Raw genomic sequence first — 25,442 nt, 5'->3', positions numbered from 1 at the left:
ACTCAGGCCAGATCTACACCGAGCAGGACATATTTACTTATTTATTTATTTAGAATAAATATATATCACTATGAAAGCGGTATGAAAGCAGTATATAAGAGGCAGGAGCCACACTACAGCTTTATCTGAACTGATCATAAAATAGTGCCACTGAGGCCTCATCTACACCAAGCAGAATATTCCACTATGGAAGTGGTATATAAAAGGCAGGAGCCACACTACTGTTTTATAGCGGTATTGAAGTGCACTGACAAGTGTTGGGGCCCATTGACACATACCATATACTGCTTTCATAGTGCTATATCTTGCTTGGTGTGGCTCCTGCCTCTTATATACCGCTTTCATAGTGCTTATATCCTGCTTGGTGTAGGTCTGGCCTCAGTCATGAAGCTCGCTTAGACAGTCACCGACTCTCAGCCTACCTGACAGTGTTTTCACGAGGAGAAAATGGAAAGGAGGATCATATAAGCAGTCTTGGGTTCCTTGCAAGAAGAAAAAAGGTGGTGTATACATGTAATAAAATAATAAATAAATAAATAATAATAATTATTATTATTTTATTTCTTACCCGCCTCTCCCTCTGGATTGAGGCGGGGAACAACGATGAGTAGGAAGACCTTTCTGCTGCATCTGGCATGTTTTGGATCTGGCTGAAAGCGTACATTTGGGAGACAAAATTATTTGCTTTTTAAAATGGGGCAGGTATCCAAGGCATTAACTGAGGGGTCCCATGGTCACATCAGTAACTTTGCAATTAGAGAGGTGGCATGATCTAGAGGGCAGTGTGTTAACAGAGGAATTTGAGAGACTTATACAGACACCACCACAAAATGGCTCCCATGGATGATGTGGGCTAGTTACATAAAGGCTGTCATCAAAAGTCAAGTAATTCAGCCAAGAAAATGACTAAAAGCAGGGAAAAGTACTGAAAGAAATAGTAAGATAAAGAGGTGCTCCAACATTTTTCAAGGTTTTTAAAAAACATTTGAAATAGAATTTTGAAGGAAGCAGGGGCTGTAGAGCTTTGTGGGCACTGTTAGTGCTACTGGTAGGTGTCATGCATCTGTGGGCGCCATGTTGGGGACTCCTGCACTAGGCAGCCTTGCGCAATTCCCTACCTCTCAGCCCAATTCCCCCTGCAGGATGGCCTCGTGTATGCCAACCTGAATTCCTTGGAGGACAGTCAAGAAGCAAATGTGATAAGTGCATGTCGGATTACTGTAAGCATTTAAGTTGTTAGTACGATGCCCAAGACAGAGAAAAGGGGTCTTATGCATTTTTTCCCCAGGGCCATTTGGTGAAGCAGCGTTCACACCCGGAAAGGGCAGGCAAATAGAAACATCTACTACAGCTATTAGGCAAATGAAAAAACAATAAATCAGAAAATGTTCGCCTGAATAGGATCAGCACAACTGCAAGCTTCTGACCTCAAGAAGGTCCAAGCTTGGTACATGCTAAGCTGTGAGATGCATTTGTGCAGGTACAATCGCTAAGTGGACCTGGAAGGGATCTGCCCTCCTACTGCCACCCTCCCCAGCTCACCCAATCAATATGGTTGCCAACTGGCCCAAAAAAGCCAGGGAAGCCTGCTCCTATAACATTAACAATTTGATCTGCAAGAAGTAGCAGGTGGAGATAAAAAAAATTGTCATCATCAAGTGCCTGAAGATGAAGCTGCCGTTAAAAGTACTAGTCATTTCAGAAGTTGGCAACCTTCCCCATCCCCACTCCCAAAAAGGGCAATTGCTATTCCTCGTAAATAACTCTTAAAAAGTCTGTTTCTCCAAGTGAAAAAAAAATCAACAGTTTGGACTAGCTATGCACAAGTGGTCTTTCCCCACTTCTTTTGGCTGTTAAACTTTAGTAACATTTTTACATATCCTCCATTCTTTGAAGCCAACCATTATTATTTCCATTTTACAAGCGAGGTTCAAAGACCGCAAGGGCACATGGCCAAACACCAAACCACGGGGACTGAGCTGGTGAGAAGTTTTATTTCAAATCTCTTCTCTTCCTCGTTCTCACAATTCAGGTGCATTCTCTTATCTCAAGAACATGTGTGGGCATTTTCTCTCCTCACAAGCAGATGAGGAATCAATCTCACTCTGAAGTCCGCGTTTTATCAGGAGTTGTCCAGTAAAAGCCCAGGATTATTGAAGAATCCCCCAACAGGCAGGAGAATTCTGCGGAGCATAACGTTATAGTGGAAGCAAGTCTTTTCCAGCAGACATGCAAACACAAAAGAGGCTGTCAAATTTTAAAAAGAGGATCTGTAATAAATCCACACCATCTGGCATGTGTATTTATATGTCTGTATACAGGGAGAAGGTTTCCTTGTATATGGTATGGGTTCCACAGCTGCTCAGCTGCGCTCTGCCATTCTCACACTTCAAGCTTCAAAGATGGCACTTCTAGGCTAAAAGCCACCACTGCCCCTTCCCTTTAGTGGTGGCGTTTATATTGTTAGCGTTAGAGACCACTACTCATTAGGCTGGACATAGTGACAATCTAGGCAAATCGAGATCTGCTTCATATGCCTTTGTCAGTTCACCTAATATACATTTCTAAGAAGAGATATGCAACCACCAGATGTTTTTCAACTGCAACTCCTATCAACCCTCACCGTTAGCTATGCTGGCTAGGGCTGATGGGAGTTGCAATCCAAAGCCTAGAGGGCCACATGTTCCCTAGCCCTGAGATAATGCTACCCATTTTGGCTTCTATTAGTGCACCACCTAAAATTAGTCTAAAAGACATCCAGGTTTCTTTTTGCTTCTGCTGTTTGCCTCACAACAGATATATGTGGATTACATGTGGTCTCTGGTTTTGGCTGGAAATCGAACTGATCAACTTATTTTGTCTTTTCAAAAATGGGGGAGCAGCCATTATTGCATTCCCCCCCCCCCAGTAGTCTCAAGTACATACTGAAATTTGTCTTGCACCTAGTGAGGTTAACCTAGGCAGGATCTACACTACTCCTTTAAAGTGCTTTATAACAGTTTTGACAACTGTTGGGGCCCAGGACACACTCCATATACAGTTGTCAAAACTGTTATAAAACTGTTATGATGCAGAAATCAACACTTCAGGCAACAGTATCACTCCCTCATTTTGTTTACTATCCAGTCTGATGAAGAGCACTGGGAAACTTGAAAGCATGCTCATGACGCGGAAACCATTCGCCTGGTCCTAAGATACCACCATTTGAGGCACTGGGATGTTTTCCTAACAGACAAACACAGCTACCTACAATTTGACTTCACTAAACGTTGCCAATTTTTCTTTTGTAGGAGGAGCAGAACAGCAAGCAAAGGCCAAGAACGTTTGCTTTAGAATACGGCCCAGGCAATAAGATCCCAACCATCCAAAATTAGTCACAATTAGGGCGTCTTGAGCAAATAATGGAAAGTGTTAGTCGCTGGCGATTCCTCCTGTGACTCTTAAGGCCAGATTTGCTGTTTTTCTGTGAGGCGCTTTCAGAAGGAACTGTGCTTACAGTCAGCAAGAGCCTTCCTTATCAGGCATCAAAAATCCTGGAACTAGAGCTTACTTAATCCCTCTTAGAGAGCAAGTGACATGCTTTCAAGAGACATATTAGGCATTTAATTAAAAACCATTTTTGTTGGTTGGAAGAACTAAAAAAACAACAACCCACAGACTCAGGAGTTGGCACTGTTGAATGCATGTTGGCAAATAAGAAGGATATACATGCACACCTCAGTAAGCCTCCTACCCCCAAAACAAAAACATTGGTTTCTAAGACAGTAACTGGATACAAATGAAAAAGGAAGATTAACCAAACACTGGGATGGTCCACTTTGAATTCTTGGCAGTCACTTTATCAGCCAAGCCCAGCCTTCCCCAACCAAGTGCCCTCCAGATGTCTTGGGTTGCAATTCCCATCATTCCCAGGCAGTGCAGCCATGCTGACTGGGGATGATGGGAACTGCAATCCAAAACCTCTGGAGGGCATCCAGTTGGGAAGTCCAGGCCAGACAGTAGTCCATGGCTGCAATACACTTTGAAACCCCACCCTGAAAGCAACCTGTGTCCATAATACAGTTGATGCCATCCTGCTGAACAAGAGTAAAAAAGAGACATCGCATTAGACAGCATGGGATCTCTCTTGCTACTTGAAAACTTCACTTGCATGTAAAGTAACTTGTGCTTTGAAGATATAAGAGAGACCATGCTTGGGGCAATGGTACACCATATCTTGAATAAGACTTGGTGGTTTTCTTTTAAAAAAAAAAAAAACACCCTGGGCCCTCCAAATTGGGCCTAGTTAGCCAGATTCCCTGATCTAAAGTAACAAAAAACCCTGCAGTCATTCAGGGAATACATGGAAGAACAAGGTACATTTTTGTCATTTTCACATGTGCTCCACCAATTCCCTCCCACGGAAGGAATAGGTTTACATCAGTCATAAACAAGAACGCCCAAGCCATTTGCCATTATAACACCTACCCACCCACAAGAACTTTTTCAAACATTATTTTGCATTCGTCTCTTGCACGCCCTGTGTCAGTGAAGTTATTTTAAACTTTTGCTCCATTCTTCACTTTGTGATTTTCAGGGAAGTCTTTACAGAAACACATCTAATCGCCATGACTGATGATCTAACAGACAAAAAACTAGAAACCCTTCCCCTTTCACAAGACAAGTCTTTCACTGTTATACCTGGATCCATTTGAATTTACTTCACTAGTGACAGGACAGCATCTTCCACTGGAGCTGAGGGCAGCAGGATAGCTATGGGGTTGTAGGCCGGGCTGCTGACACATGTAGCTCTGTCCGCCGCCACCTTGCTACTGCTCTCCGTCCCCCAATATGTGCTGCCTGAGGCAGGTGCTTCTCCCTGCCTTATGGTAGGACCAGCCCTGACCTCTTTAAAGTGAAGGAATGTTAACTTTGCCATAACACATACACTTGCCGTTTTGTATTCAAGTAGCTAGCACTGTTTAAACATTCACTATTATTTGCAAAACGTATGTTCTCTAGACTAAAAATGACTATTCTGTCTACGAGGGAAGAGTTGCATGAACAGGAAGTTCACAGCCATTTTGTTACCTTATCCCTGAAGTTCAGGGAATGGTTCTCTCCTACAAAGAATCTCTGTGCCTACAACTAGAAAGCATGGCAACCATAACAGTAATTCCTATTCATGTTTTCAGGTTCTTTGGCCACATTCATAAGGTTAGTCCCTTCTATTCAATTGTTTTACCACATTATTTTTTAGCATTGCTGCCTCCCAAGAAGACTGACAAAAGGAGAGATTTGATACTTCTAGTTCCATGCTCTCTATGTATGTCCTTATACAACCCGTAGGTAAGTTCATCAAGACTTTGGTAGAAACAACAGGAATGAAATGAAGATGTCATGGATTTTCTTGCAATGCGCCCAACTCTATGCCACTTCCCTGCCTTATTCGTTATAGTGTGGAAATGGATAAGACAGAGAGAAAAACATCTCTGGAGGATGAGAGGATATCATGACAGGCATTAGGAAACCCCCTTCAAAATTTATTACTTCTGCCTTCTTTGTAGTGGACCACTCAACACACCACAAATGAGTGTTCATAGAGAAGGAAGTCAGCAGAAATGTAGGAAGATAACAGGGGAAGAAGGGTACATATGAAAACAGTTGAGAGAGAAACAGCCAAGTGGGATTAAAGGTGGAAAACAAGAATACTGAACAGAGGGTGGGTGAAAATCAAAATGAGGGATTTTAAAAAATGGCACAGTGTTTAAATTGTACAGTATTTAAATTCATATATCCATTTAGCTCATGAATTCAAGGACTTTGTGGTGTCTTCATCCATAAAATATCCCGTTATATTTATCCAAGTTCAACAACACTATTTATGAGCACATAAGCTTTTGAAACACATGTAAAATGTTTGACTGAGCAAAACCCAGTTTCAAATTGCCATAAACAAATGGACCATAGACACTAGTTTTCCATCTGTCTTACCTTGGAGTTATTACAAGGGGGAAATGTGGGAAGAGCCAAGAACCATGTATGCCTCTGCCCCTCCAAAGAATGGTGGGATAAAAATTAACTAATAAAATAGGTATGATGCAAGAACCTTTCCAAATCTTTTGGATCTATATTAGTTCTTGGCTATAGGTCCCTTTTAAGGTTTTATGAGGGGCTACAAAAAAAAATATGAAAAGCTGGGATGGGGTAAGGGGAGACGGTTTAGATTACCCACCCTTAATTAAAAAAATAACTAGGATCATGCTCATCTTGTTACAGAGATGCCACTTTCTCCTAAAGTATTCAGGGGCTTCCATTTCCCAACAGCAAATACAAGCTATAGCTATAGATAGATGAAAATAGTCTCTAGCAATAACTGCAGGACTATTAATGGCAAAGCAGGCATGTGCTCCGAGAACATGCCTGCTCTGGAGCTCTCTGTGCAGGAAAGCCAACAGGGTGCTCAAGAACATCTTCCATGCAAGCGGTCAATGGGAGTAAGGGCAGGGCGGCCGCTTACACACATTGCCAAAAAAGAGAAAATGTACAACCCGGAGGGGACAGAGTTGCTAAAATTTGTGTATGTTCAATTGTGTGTGTGTCTGGATGCAAATGTAGAAATACTTCCTAGAATTCAAATAGAAATATGATATATTCCACCATGGTGGGGAAGATTTTGACAAGGCAACCTATATGCCTGCCCAGACTGCTGTCCAGGTGCGAACAGCTGATAGTCAATTTCAAGGCCTTTCTGTCCCTTCTTAGGAGATACCTCTTTTGGAACTGGACAGCCCTTCAAAAGGACACCTTCAGATAAAACAGCCTTCCCCAACCTATTGCCCTGCATACGTGCTGGTCGGCAATTTCCATAATTTAGGGTGACCACATGGAAAGGAGGACAGGGCTCCTGTATCTTTAACAGTTCCATAGAAAAGGGATTTTCAGCTGGTGTCATTTGTATATATGCAGAACCTAGTGAAATTCTCTCTTCATCACAACAGTTAAAGCTGCAAGAGCCCTACCCTCTTTTGTATCTGGTCAAGAGGGCACGGATCCTCCAGCTTTAAGTATTGTGATGGAGGGAATTTCACCAGGTTCTGCTGCAATTCCCTTTTCTATGCAATTGTTAAAGATACAGGAGCCCTGTCCTCCTTTTCATATGGTCACCCTACATAATTCCCAGCCAACATGCTGTCTGGGAATATTAGGAGTTGCAGTCCAAAACTTAGGCAGGACAACAGATTAGGGGAAGCTGAGATAGAGGACTGTCCTTTGTAAAGTGGGATGCATGGCCACTGTGTGTGTGTGTGTGTGTGTGTGTGTGTGTGTGTGTGTTTGGGAGGAAGGCAACTGAGAAGTCAGTTCCCCATTACACAACAGTTTACAGTGCAATCATGTACATATCTATTCAGACTTAAGTACCGTTAGGGTTACTCGCAAGTAAATATCTAGAGGATTGTAGCCTTAGTCACGCAGGCTGGGACAGAAGAACAACCTCCTGACACGTCTCTTTTCAGAAATTAAGCACCAGCATAAATGCTGGAGAGCTATTTAGGGGTGCAGCCTTGACTTCACTTAGAATGCTCTGATGGTTGTTTTAAACCCTTCTTGTGCAACTACTTGGTGGAAAAGTTAACTATTTATTTTTGAAAATACAATTAACTTCTTTTTATTGGCTTTCGGCAAACAAGTTCAAGTCAAGTACCCAGCCGACAGTGCCAGAAGATGAAGGTTTATGGCACTGTAGCCTTATAACAGGTATTTCCGTCATGATGGTTGCATAATGCAACTTACGAAACTAAAGTTATACCTATGTCTAATAAGGAAAAAAAGATCTGTGATCAGTGGCTCCTTGTTCTTTTAAAGCAGTTATGGGCAACTTGCAGCCCTCCAGATGTTTTGGCCCACAACACATGTGGAGGGCCACAAGTTGCACAACTCTGCTTTAAAAAGATATCTTGCCGTTAGTTTTACTGTAAAAGGCAAGGCTCAGTCATTTAAAGACAGCACATTGCATATTAGGCATTAATAAGGTGTGCCCAACAAGTCTATGGATGAATGGCGATTTTAACCCCATATGGCAAATTAAAACCTCAGATTTCCTACAATTTTGCAATAACAGGGCTTGCTTATGTTTGAAATATGGTGGCCAGACGCAAGGGCAAATAGGGTAATAGTGGTGCACAAGAGAGCATTTCACTGGGTGAAATTTGCTTGTACACATCTATTAAAGGTGTAGGAGCCTTGTCCTCTTGTGCATCTGGCCACCCTAATCAGAAACAACCTCTGCATCAAACACACTTTTATTAAACCACCTCGGAAGCTCAGGGCATTTTAAAAAATGGGATCATCCCATGTTAGTCTTACAATAACCTCTTTTCCAGGCTTACTCTGAAGCCAACCCCACTGTATTCAGTTGGAGCTTACTAAAAAAACCTGGATTTAAGGCTGCAGTCATGTCCATACAAGTAATAGTGACTGGGCCAAATCCTCAGCAGTGTCATTCGTCACATTTATTTATTTATTTACAATATTTATATACTGCTCCCCATTCAAAATTTCATAGCAGTGTACAAGATAAAATAAAATAATTTTAAAAGAAGCAAAATGTACAGTGAACCATGGCTGGTCATTAAGGAAAGGCTTCCTGGAATAATGACATTTTCAGGAGGCGCCGAAAGGAAGACAAAGTTGGCGCCTACCTGACCTCCAGAGGAATTCCACAGGAGGGGGGCCACCACGCTGAAGGCTCTTTCCCTGGTGGACTCCAATCGGAGGATGGGTCTCTGTGGAACCACCAGGAGCAGGCCCTCGGATGACCTCAGTGACCGGGCAGGTTGGTAGGGGAGAAGGTGCTCTCTCACGTCTCCTGGTCCCAAGTGGTTTAGGGCTTTGTACACAAGTACAAGAACCTTAAACCTGGCCTGGTAGCGAATAGGCAGCCAGTGCAGTTCCCTCAGCAGAAGGAACACGAACCCAGGTCTCCCTGATCGAACACCAATGCTCTATGTGACTCAGTTAAAATGCTCTCTACAGTTGGAAAGTCCAGCTGAATTTGAGAAAGCTAACCATTTCAGAACTGGGAAGAAGCCATCGTTACAGTGTATGTGGGGGGACACAAGGCCACTCGGTGCAGCCCCGCCCACTATTCTCCAAAGCCCATGTGATCAGCCGGGCTACAAACAGCAATCTTCATCAGGATCGCTTGGTGGCGGCGGTGGGGAAACGGGTAGCGGGGAGAAGTTTAAACCATCACCGCTATAGCAATTCCTGCATTCTGATAGGGTGTGTGTGTGTGAGAGAGAGAGAGAGATGGGTGGGTTTGTCCTGGCCCTACGCACCAGCAACTCCACCCAAACATGCAGCCCTCAAAGAGTTCTGCAGCTGCGAGTATGACCCCTCACTCCCCACCCCACCCCCAAGGCTGGCCACCTCTGCATTACAGTACCCTGCTTAAAAATCCTTTTAGAGGAAAGTGATCATTTCAACTCACCAGACCCTGGCATATTACCACTGAAATCCAACCGTCTTTCCCTATTAGGTTTGCCAACTTATCAGGCTTGGCCTGCTCCAATGCCTTTAAAGTGATCTGCAGAATTCAGTGTGATGCTTGTTTCATGGCACCGAGATAAGACATCACCTACTTCATCCCTGCAGATAAAATCTCTGTTAAAGGCACAGCTACAGAAACCAACTGAGAAAGTTAAGCGGCCCTAGACCCACATGCACGACAATGGTATATCTCAGAGAGTCCATTCCTACCACTCCCACACTGCAAGCAAGCTGCACGTTTTTATGGTCCGTTGCCAATTTCCTTTATTTCTTGCAGTTTATAAATCCTGCCAGCTTGTTCCTATCTGAATGGAGACATAGCTTGTTGCTGCTGCTGCTGCCCACATTCCATCTCTCACCACCGCTGCCGCCTTTAAGTTTGCTCTGAAAAGAATGTCATTAAACTCACTGAAAGCCATTCAGGTGGAGACAGGTTGCTAAATACTATGAAAAGGCCCAGGGTTTCTAACACAAAGGAAGAGGTATATGGTCTGTTTTGACTTCTAGAAACGCAGGTTGTTGCAGCAGGGCTTTCTTTCTTTTTAAAATGTATTTTAAAGTGACAGATTACTCGAGAAGGGTGGATAAGAGTTGGTTTAAGACAGATTGTTGGGAACAGAGCAAACAACCAGTGGTCCTCCACAGATACTACAGAACAAGTTGAGCCAGATAAACAGGTCTGTTAAACCCCTAAGGGGATTGGAAAGAGTATCACACAAAACTTTAATAACCTGCATTTCATGACCTACATTTTATTAAAGCTTTCAAGCTAGGTTGTTCATAAATAGCTTTTTTTCCCATAAGAAAAACGTAAGCTAAACGTACTTCGAATGAAAGGATGTTTTTGCAGAAACAGCTAAATTAAGCTTCATAGTTCAATTGTTATTTGGTCATAGGACTCCCATAGCCTTCTTTTGGGAGATTTACCATTACCAAGTCTATATACTTTCAGTTTTGTTTGTTTTTTATTTATGCTATATAAATTACTGGTAGCAGTAAGGAAATATAGGGATTTTTGATATGCAAAAGCTCACATCATACAATTATCTTTTGTGATCAGGATGCCATCCAATTTTTTGTAATTCTGTCAAAAACCTTTAGAAGGCACAGTATTTCAAGATGAGAATTCACCAACTTGGGGTCTTCTGGTTGTGTTGGTCTACAACTCCCCACATCTGGCTGGGGGAATTCTGGGATCTGTAGTCTAGAAAGCACCAAGTTGGTGAAGGCTGGTTGGCAACTGAAAGGCAGCACCTATCACTGACTAACATATCATACAGAAAACTTGCCCTAAGAAATTGGAGCTACCTCTATAAAAAAGGAAAATTTGTCCAAATGAACATTGTGTACATATGCTTAACACCACCCCATTTTACCCAAATTGGGCTTACTTCTATGAGCTTCATTGACTTTCTATGAAGTAGATTCTAGGCCATGTAGAATGTAGTCTTTAACAGTAACACAGGACTTCTTTTTGCAGTAATTTTTAACAGTGCAACCCTATATCTCTCTCTACTCGGAAGCAAGTCCCACTGAGCTCAATTTGGCTTACTCTTAGGTAAGTGAGTCTGTGATGTTACCTTCCTACGGACACATACAAATAGTGTTTCCTGTAGCTCAAAACATCAGTATAAATTCTACTTCCATGTACACAACAGCACACTTTCGTACTGAATAATCAAAGAGAAATGCCTTCAGTGCATTTTTTCGTGGTAGAAACAAATGTACCCATATGTACCTGCCCGGACCCTAAGGTCCTCCTCAGGGGTCCTCCTCCATGAGCCAAAGGAAGTGAGGCAGGTGGTTACCAGGAGGAGGGCCTTCTCTGCTGTGGCAGCCCGGCTGTGGAATGAGCTCCCTAAGGAGGTTCGCTTGGCATCTACACTATATTCTTTCAGACAACAGGTGAAGACCTTTTTATTCTCTCGGTATTTTAACAGTCTATAAATTTAATTTAAACTTTGCTGTTTTAAATTTGTATTTTAAAATTGTATTTCTGCACTGCTGCTGATTTTATCCTGGTTGTGCTTTTATATTGTATTTTATATCATGTTTTTATACGGTTTGTTTTATACTTTGAATGGCTTTAATTTTCGTGAACCGCCCAGGGAGCTTTGGCAAGTGGGCGGTATAAAAACGCAATCAATCAAGCAATAAATTTAAAAAATTAACTTTCTAAATCTTTGTCTTTACTGCCATACAACTACTGCTATGATATATGTCAGGTTAATAAATTTGTATCCTGCTGTTCACACAATAATTTTCATGCTGGCATATACAACTTTCATTACAGTAACTTGAAAGTTATCTGTCACAAATTTAAGAGTTATACTTTTACTTCTCTGCTCCTCCATACATATGTACCTTAGAACAGTATTTCACAAGCATCCATTCTTTTATGGAGGAGGGGGGAATCTGTGGCTGATAATGGACTCCAATGTCCATCAAGCCCCCAGCCAGCATGGCCAATGGTCAGGAAGGATGGGAGTTGTAGCCCAACAACATATGGAGAAGCCATAACCCAGTGGCAGAGCACATGTTTTGTACACAAAAGGTCCCCGGTTGAATCCCTGGGATCTTCAGGCAGAGCTGAGAAAGACCTCTGCCAACAGCAAGTGTAAATGATGTTGAGCCAGATGGACAAATGGTCTGGCTTGGTATATGTTAGCTTCTTTGGCTAGTCAAGGCACACTGAATGAAATACAAAGGTACATTTCACTGTTCTACTCAAGAGGAGGTTACTTTAGATCGGGTAAGGCAGGGTCGGGAAAGTTACCTATTCTCAGAGGTATCTCCTCCTATATTGCTTCATGAGTCACTAATCTGGGCGTACCTGCCAACTGGACGGAAGCAAGCCCAGTGTAGTAGCTTGTGCAAAGACACAAGAAGCATGGTCCTCGGAGGATGGGCAATTCTGCGCTCTCTCTCTCTCTCTCTCTCTCTCTCTCTCTCTCTCTCTCTCGGGAGCAACTGAATGATCCAAATATACTCAACACAAAGAGCTGCAGCAAAATTACCCACCCCTAGCAGAGTCTGACATAGGATGAGGAAAGAGCAAATTGGGCAGCTCTCTCTGTGGGTGGGTACCTTGTACTCTTAACTGTACACAGTTTGGGAATTCTTGGCTTAGAACAACAGCTTTTAAGACTTTTTTTAATTAAACACTGTTCCTTTTAGAGACAACCGCTTCGTTTATCAAAACTGCATTTCCATAGTAACATTTTTGCCTGGAGATACTCAATCTTTCGACAATGAGCAAACACTGAATACAAGCCCTTGTTCCATAGATGAAACGAGCCTCAGATCTTTACTCAATTTAAAAACAGGCTTCTGACTTTTTCTTTTCTTTTTTCTTTTACAATGATGAGGAAGCTACTAATGTGCATAAACTACCAAAAAGAAGCAAGCAGCAGTGCAGTTCTGCAAACTCAAAAGTGCTTTGATGCATACATATGCAGCACTCAGAGCTCATTTGGCATATTCCAAATAAGTGTTTGGCACGACAATTCTAAGGCTCTATAGTAGCATCACAAGGATGCTTGAAGAACACTTTATTTTAAACGTTGTCCATTAATCTAAGTTTACATAGGAAAATCTAAGAAGCTGCCTTACAACAAAATGAGATCATTACTTCATCTTAAGCAGATGGACTAATCCTTGCAGCCCTATACCTGGTGACGTCAGTGGTAGAACCTGGGATGTTTTGCTTGCAAAGCATGTGTACATTCTACCACTGGAGCCATGGCTAGGGTGACCCTATGAAAAGGAGGACAGGACTCCTGTATCTTTAACAGTTGCATAGAAAAGGGAATTTCAGCAGGTGTCATTTGTATGCTTGTCGCACCTGGGGAAATTCCCTCTTCACCACAACAGTTAAAGCTGCAGGAGCTATACTGTGACCACATTTAAAAGAGGGCAGCGCACCTGCAGCTTTAACTGTTGTGATGAGGAGGGAATTTCACCAGGTGCTGCATGCAAAGAAATGACACCTGCTGAAATTCCTTTTTCAATGCAACTGTTAAAGATACAGGAGCCCTGTCCTCCTTTTCATAAGGTCACCCTAGCCATGGCCCTTCCTCCAATGTACTTCTTAACAGAATTCCTCATGCAAACGTTTATTGGTTAGGTTAGACCAGCCTTCCCACCCTGATGCCCTCTGGGTGCTGGACTACAACTTCCAATGCTGCTGGGGGATTATGGGCATTGTACTCAAATATGTCTGGAGGGCACTAGTTTGGGAAGACTGAGTTAGACCAACAGGGCTCAAGAAACTTTAACACTTGAAATTATCTACCCAATTTATTCTACAGATTGGATCAATGAGGGTTTTCTCCCCAGACATGACAGAGAACAAAAATGATAGCAAACAGTGGAGCTGATGAAAACCGCAGTTACAAGTATGAAAGCCAATTTAACTGTGCCTATATATATATATATATATATATATATATATATATATGCTTCAGAGTTGATTTATCAAGTTTATCTCTCTCGCTCACATGCGCACACGCAAGCACACCCCATAATAAAATGTAACTAGTAATCTTAAAGGAATGTACATCTAATTTTTGTAGATGTTTTATAGCTGAGGAAATAGCAAGTTGGGGACCACTCTGGAGGAAAATAAACAACTGTTGGGAAAGTTATTCTTATGAAACAAAATGTCCAAGTTTTACTGTGCAATTTTATGTATTTCTACTCAGACACAGCCCCACTACTTTCCTCCCAGGTAACTGTTATGGGATTGCAGCTTTAATTTAATTAAGCCAAATCAGAGGCAGATTTCATTTTAGGTACATGGATCCAACCCACCCCGCACAGAAAACACAGGGACAGCCTCCACCCAATCATAACATAATTCTGCTGGAAAATGTTTGAGGAGGGGTAGGGGATGATAGGGCTTCAAAGAGAGTATTTATTCACTGCCTAAATTAAACCTCTTTATTTTAAGAAGTTCAAAAGTGTCAGTTTTCATTTTATTAACCACTCTGTTTGGCTGATTTATCACTCTCAGCTTGAAGCAAACCAAGGGAAACCTTTCAACCAAAGCACAGAAAGAAAGATGGCCAATTTATATTTATAGGACATTTAAGAACACAGTAAACACATACCAGTATGAGTTCGCAGGTGCGCTTTTAAGTGAGAAGACTTCGTATACACTTTAGTGCAACCTAAGATAGAAAACCAAGAAGAGACATAAGGGTTGGGAACATTTATGTCTAGAACACATTCAGATTCATCACAATCGTCAAAACACTGCCAGTAGCTCTAATTGATGGCACTGTGTTTTCTTAAGAAAACTGTTCAAAACTCTGTTGTGCCATATAGAATATTCCTCTCCATATTAACAGCAAAAGGACAGCTCCTAGTACTCATAACATATAGTGGATAAGTCCACGTAAGGCACAACTGACCACACCTAGAACTTTTAATTCTATAGCTTTCTAAACATGCATGCTAAATTATATTAGTTCACCTGAATCTTATTACTGTTTTCCTTGTCTATATTTCACCAACTTTTCACATATACTTAAACTATGCTTTTAGCAATAAAACAAAGTAACAGGCACATATAGATCAAATAGTACACTATTATATTGAGGACTATACCAGGAAGTATAGTTCTCAATATAATAGCCTACCGAGTCAGAAATCAGTACAAGTGCATCAACCTCTAGTACTACATTGCTACCAGTGCCAACATGTCAGAAGACAGTTCTATGGTTTTGGGGAGGCAAGTGAGAAAGACATAAATTGGTGAATGCAACTCCAGGAACATGGCTCCTATGTAGACCGCAGAAAGTACCCAAAAATGAATCAAGTACACTTTGCAGAGACTCCCATCCAAAACTACAACCACGTTCTGCTCTGCCTGAACGATCAGCCCATCATGCCTTGTGAAGAAGGCAGGCCTCGTAATCTCATCTGGACCTCCCAAGAAGCACAATGCCACCCTGCCCCAACGTGGTGCCCTCCAGATGTTTTGGACTACAATTCCCATCATTCCTGCCACTGGCCATGCTGGCTGAGGCTGGTGGGAATAGTAGGCCAAAACTTCTGGAGGCCACCATATTGTGGAAAGCTGAGTGGTGCCGTGCTAGCTACCTTGAGCTGAAAGAGGTTGAGCGGCAATAAAAAATGACTTTCCTTAAAAGGCACAATGGAAGCATGCATAGGCCTTCCTGCGAAGGAAGGAGGAGTTGGCAGCAGACAAGGCAGCTTTGCCCCAGGGTATGAAGAGAAGAAACCCTCCTCTCGGAAGCAGCCAGTGGACTACGCCAGCCTTCCCCAACCTGGTGTTTTCCAGATGTGCTGGACTACACCTCCAATCATCCCCAGACAGCATGCTTCCTGGGGCGATGGGAGTCTGGACGGTACCAGTTTGGGGGAAGGCTGGGCTATGCCATTAGCACTTATTGCTCTCACATCAAGTTCATATTAGAACTTTGAGTCTGACTCTTGACTATGTATAAGGGCAGATTTACATAAATTATCCCTGTGGTAGAACTGTTGCTGGACTGTATCACTTCTGATGGCAGAGGAAGGAAGTCAAAGAACTGAAAGCTCCCTCAATATAAAAGAGATGTCAGGGAGGACTTCTAGCCTAGAGTTTTCTGAGCGGTGTTTATTTTTTGACATGGAGGACATTTGTACATGCAATTCCCTATGTGGATAAAATGTACAGTCCGGGAACATTTTTTACTATGTCAACCATTTTACTAGGCACAGCCTAGATCAGTCTACCAAAGTTATCTCCCCACAATAGCCCAACATTTTCTTAAGGGTATGATTTTTTTTAATGGGATTTCATTATGAAGATCGAATGTTCTGGAAGATCCTAAACAGTAATGACAAATCTACCATGATGTTTCTCTTCTATGAAAAGAGTCAGGTAGAACTAGCTGGGTTTGTTGTTATTATTTTCAGTTTTGCTGTGGTACACAACTATCATCCATATTTAATCTATTGCCAACAGAGAGAAGCAGAATCCATAACCGAACCACAGGGTTTTAAATTTCTTTAGGCATACCTGGATAATCACAGTAATGAATACGTCTCTTCTCCAACTCTGGGTTAGTCCTCCTGTTGTATCTGACCGGTGGGACGGGCGGCGAATTCATTGGGATGTTTGTGGGCAAACTGGGATTGTGAATTGCCAACTTGGAGGCAATCGTAGCAGCATAAGATGGCGGAGGGGTTAAATTCTGCATCATTTCGGCTTGTCTGTCCGGACTGCCAGGCTCCGAACTTGGGGGAGAAGGAGGGAAGTAAGTGGCTTGCTGATGCTGAAGGAACTGATTGGGCATGGTGTATGTACACTGGGAGAGCCCATGGAACTGTTTCATGGTGGTCTGCGGCATAGCAGAGGAGAGGGTATTAAGGCCTGCCATGGCCGAGGACATGGACACGTTCAGTGAGTCCATCACTGCAGCTTGTGTCGTGGAGTTGGGCATGTCGAGATCTGGAGAGCTCAGGAGCTGGTATAGTTGGCCCTGCTGGGGCGTGGAGATGGAGAGGTGAAGATCCGGAGAGGGGAGCTCTTGCTTGATGAAGAGGTTGTTGACATCAGGAGTCTGATGGGAGCTGAAGATGCTCGTAAACTCAGGAAGCGCCTGGGTGGGGTTGGGGGCCGGAGGAACCGTCTCGCTCTGGTGGCTGAAGACGGTCACGGGCTCTGTCTTGATGTGGGTCACGGGGGGCCTCTGTGATTTGTACAGGCCTGTCCTCAGCTGGGAAATATCGGGGAGGTAAAGATTCATGTTGACGCTGTAAGGCACCCCGTCGCTGTTGAAGAACTGATCGATGCCTGAGGCACTGTCCCGACGGTACTTTTTATGCTCTGGGACACTGGGGACAGGAGGAAGCTGGGGAGTCAGATACTTCTCCATTTCACACCGTGCCTGAGTGAGAATAAGATTAGCACACACACAAAAGGAAAAGATTATTTCTGAGAACATAGATGAATCTAAATAGATTGTAAAAGGAACTAAACCTAGCATCCTGATCAATTTAGATTCTGTAGACCCCACCCTCAAATGTATTATAATCTGGAAACCATTCTTCCAAATCTCAGCTATGTGGGGATTTTCTCTATTTACTCCGGGATGGGAAGGCACTGTGAAACCTGCCCAAAGGCACTTTCATCTATTCTGAGATTAAGCCCTAGCACTGAAAAACATATCAGGGTTGAACCCCAGCCCAAAATGATCCCCGAGCCTGCCTAAGTACATTTATCTGTTGTTGTTTTTTTTAAAAAAACATTATTTATGAAATGTATATATTTTATTTATTAGTAGTACTTATATGCCACTAAAAATAGCAAAATCTCTATGAGGTTTCAACTGGACTTTATTTCCAAGAATTTTGTTAGGACTGGAATACTGAGCTATGTCAGCCAAGAACACGGGCAAGAAAATTGCGGTTATAATCCAGCCAAAATAAATTACTTTTAGGCCTTATTGATTTCAATGGAAGCAATTTAAGCATGCACTTATCTCTCCCATTGAAATCAATGGGGTTTAGAAACGCTTCACTTTGGATGGATCATGGCACTTCCATTTTTGGCAACTGACACTTTAAAAAAAGGGTGAACTACATCAAAATAAGGCCCTTTATAATAAATATTAAAAGGTAACAGTAGCTTTTTTACCCCAAAATTCCTATTTAATAAAACGTTATCCTCAAAGACTTCAAAGTCTACCAACCACAATAATGCAGCTATACAGAAAAGTGTTTACATCAAATAGAGTATCTCAGGTCAACGCAGCTGCAATTAAAAGCTTAGTGATGTGGTTTTAATAAGGGCTTTCACACATGCAAACCCCATGCTCATTTGGTTAATTAAGAATTAGGCATGTTAAACAATACACTTCTTAGCGCATGAAACATTTCAGAAGGTAAAGCGATTTTATAGGAGCGGGGAGAAGACTAAAGTGAAAATGAGACCTAAAAATTGAAGAGCCAACGGCCTCTGTGCAAGCCCATTCCACCCACCCACCGACCCCCGGGAACTTGTCAGGCAGTTAAGAGTAGATTCACCTTTCATTTTTAAAAATGTTTTTCAACTCTCATGCCTACAGAATGAAAATAACAGAGTGTACAAATACTCTGGAACAAGTTAATTATGAGTTTCCAGTCTCATGACTTCCAAGCTCAATTCCAGAAGAAGAATATCAAGATTTGCATTGGAGCGGCTATTTCCATGCAGCAATCTAGGAAGACTTGACCCTGTGTTTGAGTTGTACTACTTCAGGGTACAGGTGGGGGCTTCCCATGATTGAATGGCTTCTCCATACAAAACAGTTACCTGCACACAGAAAACTAGCATGTGAGGAGAAGGGGAGGCAAGAAACCTCCCCAACATGCTAATTTTCCGTTTGCAAGGAACAATTTTGTCATGTTTAAAACTCCATCCCAAAGCTTTCAGTGGACCTAAAGGCAACCAAAAGCGGCTGGATTTTGCCAAGACTGGGACACAAGGCTACAATTCTAAAGAACCAAAACCTTGCTCATGTGCAAGCCCAACTGAACTTTCAAGACAGGACACAAGCATGTATGGAAAAGTTCTTAAATGCAATAGTTAGATGCTTCTTGGTCATCACCAAATGCATACAAGTAATCAATAAATGGCATTTCCATGTACCTGAAAGGTGTAACTGAGTGACAGCCCTTTGCATTTATAGTGTTCGCCCGCCCCTGAATTGGAGCAATAGTTTTCTAATGTTACAGTGCCTATAAACACAGACCTTATGCATATATTCCTGTCCTAGAAGATAGCTTTCATTACCCTACCGGGGGGCCGGGGGGGGGAATCATTTGACTAGCTTAGCAGTGCTAGGGAATCCGTGGGTGGAAGCAGCCCGATACATTACAAGCAGAGTCATCAGTAAAACATTTATCGTCTGCTTTCCAGTGAGCAAATGCAACATTCCCCTTCACTCTGTAAGGAGCCCATTCATGCCAGAACCCTTCTATACCTCTAGAGCAAGGGTCTGCTGACAAACCAAAGATTGGGTAAATAGTTTATTTTCAGAGCCTCTCCAAAGCCACAGCCACCACCAAAAAAAGCCCTCACCAGAAAGAAGAAACAGCAGCCCTCTTGTCTGCCATCTAGATCTGCCCCAACATGCAAAGCGACTTTTTCCAGCTCTTGTTTACAACCCCAATGTAGCTTGCTTTGATGACAGAAACACTTATTCTTGGGGGGGGGGGAGTCTCACTGAAACCAGACTGCCTTCATTACTCTGTATTTCTCTCCCATTTCCTCTCCCTTTCAGTGACTTGTGATATTCTAATAAGATCCTTCTGCAAATCAATTCAAGCATATATTTCTCCTACATGGTGTGTGGGGGGGGGGGGTTGCAAGGAGGAGAGAAACATGGCTTTGTTTAGGTCCACTACAGGGTTCTCCCCCCCTCATTTTATCCACTGACATTTGTGCCACATAAAAAAAAAATCACCCAAAGGGCTTGCAAACGATAAAACTTACAAGGAAACGTTCAAATGGAACAACCCAGAACTAGAAATAGTTTCAAATTAAAACCGTTTGTGCACTTTAAAAAGCAGAAGAGGGGGGGAAATCACATTGTGGTTTGCGCTTTCCCGTTTTAGCTCTTCCAGCTGTTTGCATGTGGATCTGTTTCCAACCCGTTTTCTGGGGTTGGAAACAGGCAAGAAGTCGCCCTCAGAAGTTTCTCTCCCACCCCACCCCTCGCCCCATCTAAAATGACGGCGCGTGGGCGAGAGGGACAGGCAGTTACTCTAATTCGGCTGCTGAGCAAGTGCATAAGGTAGCAGCTGTAGCTTTCAACAGTCAGAGTGCCATTTTTCCCTCAGCCGCCCACTCCTTTGCCCACTTGCTGCTGGGAATTAACTCAGAGAAGATAAAAAGAAAAATGGTCTGTCTAGTCACAGATGAGAGTGCTGACACTGAAGAAGGGGGAAATGATCGGAGCCACAGTTTAGAGGCCCAAAACTCTGCCAATCCCCACTTTCAAGAATGGTTAAGGATATGGGGTTAGATCCAGATTGGAGTCAATTCTTCAGAGTAGACCCATTCAAATCAAGGCAACTGAAAGTTAGCCGTTCGTAACTTCAGTCTTATCCATCTGAATGGCTCTACTTCCACCTTCTCTGACCCAGGACCCTCCAGATGTGTTGGGCTGCAACTCCCATCATGCCCAGCCACCCTGCTCATTTGGGTAGGTTGGCTGGGGATGATGGGAATTGCAGTCCAACACATCTGGAGGGCCCCATGCTGTGGAAGGCTGCTCCATGACCAAGTCTGGATCCAACCCATTCAGAATCCCACACTGGCATGCTTCTCTACCAGATCAGAGGGAAATGAGGGCTTTTATCCAGTGTTCGTCCTACTTGGGGGAGGCCCATTGAAATGAAGGGAAATTGAGATTTAACACTGGACACAGCCCATAGGCTACAACCCCAGGGTGGCAACTGGTGTGGAATTAAGCAGGGCCAGACTCTATAAGAGGAGCTGGCTCTGTTGTGTGGCGATCCCTAAACACATGTGCTCCAGGGAGGAGGGAGGCGTCCCCTCCGCCGGGCTCTGGAGGAATGGCATGGGGCAACTGTGAAGTCCACGAGTTCCAAACGAACTGCCAAGCTGCTGCTGCTGCTACCGCTGCCGCTGGGATTTGCCCGGGCACCGGGGAGGGCTAGCCGGCCACACGCCCAAGAACAGCGTTCTTTCTCCACACCACTCCGGAGTGAAGAGGGTGGGAAGCATCCCTCTGCTCTATACCGCATGAAAGGTTAGGGAATCATTGCTCCCGCGCTGCCTCTCACGAGGAGCGCAGCCTTCACTTTGCCCATAAACATGCCCTGAAAGGAGCCCGCCTGGTGGGTGTTCAGACCGCTTCTACAGCCACACTGGCCACCACGCGCTGTTGCTGAAAAAGGTAGCTCCGAAATAACCCATGGGCTGGGTCCAGAACGAGCCGTGCTTGGAGCAGACCAAGGGCGAAAGAAGTTAGCCGTGACGAAGTCAAGTCCCACTGATTTCCAATCTAAGCATGACAACGCCTGGCTCCAACCCCTGGAATACTCACGCCGGAGCGATAAGGAACCGCGTCTTCAAACCCCCCCCCACTCACCCCCACATGAAACTGAAATAACGCCTCGAAATATAAAGGGACTTCAGCGTCCGTCTAGGGTGGGGCACTGCCGGCCTGGGAGAGCGAGCGAGAAGGACTCAGCCCTACCCTACCAGGAGGCTAGTAGCGCCCACCTTTCTCCATCGTGGACCAAAGACACGCGATTTGGCTTCCTTCTACTCCCCTTTCCCCACCCCACTCCCCGCAAGCCTCCCCCTGCTGCCAGAGCCCTCTTGCCCGGCCCAACGCAGCCCCACCCAGGGCAAGGCAGAAGCAGAGTAAGGGCGACGGGGGTGGGGTGGGGGAGAACACCCAGGGATTGCCAAAAACAACACAAAAAACGGTCCGGGGACTCCAGATACGTGGAACCCCGACCGCCAGCCCCACACGCGGCGTGGCGCTATGCCCTCTGCCCATGCTCAGAAGCACTCTAATGTTCACATTTAAAAGAGGGGGGGGAAGATGCAAGAGCTTCCCTCGGGCTGCGACCGATCTCGGGACACACCAAGCCAAAGAAGAGTGCGAGGGTTCTCCGTTTACCTGCGCCATTTCCTCCCCGGAAAGCCTGGGTCCTCCACCTGGCTGCTGGTGCTTGATAGCTTCGGGGCCCGGGCCCGGGAAGAGCGTGGCATCTCGGCCTCCCAGCACGGGCTTGAGCTGCGCGAAGACGGGCTCCTCCGGCCCTAAGCGAGCGCTCATGCTCAGCACCCGGGTGGCCATGGGAAAGGCGCGCGGAAAGTCTCCGAACCAGGAGGGGTGGAAAGAGCCTCGCCTCGCCTCGCCCGGCCACGGCTCAGAGCCTCCCGACGACACCGGCACGCTCGCAGCTCGGGGCTTTCTCTACCTGGCCTAAGACGTTCCTGCCGGCCCACCCCGGCGACATGCCCGCCTCTATTTCACCTCCTCCTCCACCCAAGGGGCTGGCGCTGCGAGGCGGCCCCGCCCAGTACAAAAGCCGCCGCGCTTTTTCGGCCGGCTCCGCCCGTGCCAGGCAAGCGGCGCGCTGCTGTGCTGGGCTGCCGACGAGAAGTCCTGCAGGGGCCGAGTCGGCGAGCGGGCAGGCAGGCAGGCAGGCAGGCGAAGAGAGCCCCGCTCCGCCTGATCAAAACAAGCTGGTGAGCACGTTGATCGAGGTCTGCCCAAGATCCCTCCTCCTCCTCCTCCTCCTCCCCTCTCCTCCTCCTGCCTCCGATTCTTTTTCCAGAGCGAGCTGAACGGCCCCTGCGTCCCGACGGGTGACAGCTGGCCTAAAGAGGCTGCGGCGATGAAAGACCAAATCCAGGCTGTACTTTTCTTTGGAAACAGCAGCACTAAATACAGGAATTAAGCGCGGCCAGCAGGAATTAAGCGCGGCAGCACCGTGGAACAGGGAAAGGAGGGCTCTGGGAGCACGTGGGGAAATAACGCGCACGCTGGGACGGAGTGGGACGTTTCAACAAGTCAACGTGCGTAAGAGGAAATAATAATAAAATAATAATAATAATAATAATAATAATAATAATAATAATAATAATAATAATAATAATAATAATAATAATGCCATAAGAAATATTCAAAAATCCAAACAGTGTAAAACCTTAGGCCAACTCAAAGATCACCAACAAATGTGCAAGCTTTCGAGTTCTCCAGATCTCTTTGTCAAAGTTACAACCTGACTTTGCTAAGGTCTTGTCTGATGAAGAGATCTGGAGATCTCAAAAGCTTGCATATTTTGAGGTGATCTTTGAGCTGGCCTAATCAAAGTATTACACTTTGAATTTTGGCATACATAAGGGGGCAGTTACATCTCCCATGGAATCAAGGGGGACTTGCTTCCAAATAGACATATGTCAGCCTTCCCTAACCTGGTACAATCCCATCATCCTCAGTGAATGGTGCAGCTGTGTCATTTCAGACCCTGCATTTAATGGCCTTATGGGGGACTTTCCTTTAAACAACCATGTGTTCAGTTCTGAAGCACAAAACCAACATTTCTGTTTCAACCACCACCATCTCCAGCTGACATCCCATGCTTTACAACTGCTTATTCATTCCTGATATGTTAGAGAGAGAGAAATTAAAAAGTTGTCAATGCTGATTTTAAAAAGGACAAAGACACTCTTGAGCACATGCAGTTTTGCATTTTAAACACACTTAATTCATAGCACCATTGTGAGGAAAGGAATAAAATGGGAGTTTGCTTCTGCTGCCCTCATGCTAAGCACATTTTGTTGTAGAAAAGGATGTTATCTATTTTAAAAGTATTTTAAAAGCCTTGGCCCCAAGTTCCAGCCCTAGCTGCACCACTGTCAGCTGGGAATGATGGGAATTGTAGTCCAATACATCTGGAGAGCACCTCGTTGGGGAAGGCTGATTTATACAGATTGGGTGTTAGAGCAACAGGCCAGGAGGGTTTCGCCCTCCCCACCCCAGTACAGTAACAGGTAGGGCCATGAGACATCAAATGGGCCCCAAATTACATTGTTGTTGTTGTTGTTGTTATTATTATTATTTATATAGCACCATCAGTGCACATGGTGCTGTACAGAGTCCTATATTGATCACTTTTATATTAGCGTTAACATATGTTCAGCTTATTTTCAGTATGGAATAATGAAGATTGGCACTGGAAAGCCAAATGTCAGCTTGCGCTGAGGCTTAATTAGGGCAGCATGCCAAGCCCAAATGCCAACTGTTGCAACTTCTTGGTGCTCCTGTTCCAATGACCTAACATGTCAAAGCACATTTAGCAGCCACTGGATACAGCTAGTGTGGAGAGGACAAAATTAGAGACATACTATTGGATGGCAGTTCTCCCACCACCACCCCGCTCCCCTGCACTATAGTTTTGAGTGGGAGCAGTCTATTTTTGAATTTCTTTGAATTTCAGCACCCATAAAGTTCCACAGGCATTCTTAACACACTCTGGAGTCTGCCCTGGACATAAACATGAATTATAGTCAACATTGTTGGGAGGGGTCTGGTCAGATTGGTTCATTCTTTCGTCTTTGGTGTGAATGCTCAACAGTACAGGGGTTTTGGAACATGGTTGCTCCATGTTAGACCACTGGTAATTACTAAAACCCTTCAAACATTTGATCAAATTCCAACCAAGTACACTCACCTGTATTTCTTCCTAATACACACAAAATAACACACACTCCTTCTATATGTTGTATAAATCGTATTTTTTATTCTCTCATTAGATACTGAGCTCCTACTTAATTTTTTGTGAACCACCCAGAGAGCTTCGGCTATTGGGCGGTATAAAAATGTAATAATAAATAAATAAATACTTAGGCCATTTTACTGTAAATTTTCCACAAGCATATCAGTTACAGACTTAGAACTATAATTATTTACTTTCTTTGTTTCTTTATTGATCCTGCTATATTATTATGTATGTTCTTCTTTGTGTTGCTTTTATTTGGTTAACTTTATTTTGAAATAAAATAAAGTTTCATGAGAAATAAAGGACATGGTTAATTGTGGGACTGGCTGTAGTGTAGAGGTTCATGAGGGGATTTCCAGGAATGTATTTCTGTTGGAATCCAGGATGATATTTCCCCCCTAGAACATAAGAAGAGCTGTGCTGGATCAGACCAAGAGTCCATCGAATCGAATCAACCAGCTGTCAACCAGGAACCCACAAGCAGAACACAATGCAACAGCACCATACCACCCACGTTCCTCAGCAACTGGTGAATATAGGCTTCCTGCCTATGATACTAGAAGTAGCACATAGCCATCAGGACTAGTAGCCATGGATAGCCTCCTCCAGGACTTTATCTAACCCCCTTTCAAAGACATCCAAATTGA

The 25,442-nt window shown here is 44.1% G+C and overlaps 1 protein-coding gene across 1 annotated transcript in view; it reads right to left on the bottom strand.

The window, feature by feature from the left end:
* Positions 1 to 22,364, bottom strand: part of KLF5 (KLF transcription factor 5) — a 33,888-nt gene extending 11,524 nt beyond the window's left edge. The window contains exons 1-3 of the mRNA XM_063126003.1: positions 22,185 to 22,364; positions 16,562 to 17,432; positions 14,643 to 14,702 (exon numbers count right to left, since the gene is read on the bottom strand). Coding sequence (XP_062982073.1) covers positions 14,643 to 14,702; positions 16,562 to 17,432; positions 22,185 to 22,364 — 1,111 coding nt within the window. The remainder of the gene's footprint in view (positions 1 to 14,642; positions 14,703 to 16,561; positions 17,433 to 22,184) is intronic.
* Between the last annotated feature and the right edge of the window lie 3,078 nt (positions 22,365 to 25,442).

This window comes from Elgaria multicarinata, chromosome 5 (genome assembly GCF_023053635.1).
Source record: "Elgaria multicarinata webbii isolate HBS135686 ecotype San Diego chromosome 5, rElgMul1.1.pri, whole genome shotgun sequence".
Classification (NCBI taxonomy): Eukaryota; Metazoa; Chordata; class Lepidosauria; order Squamata; family Anguidae; genus Elgaria; species Elgaria multicarinata.
This window is presented reverse-complemented; position numbering and strand designations above follow the sequence as displayed.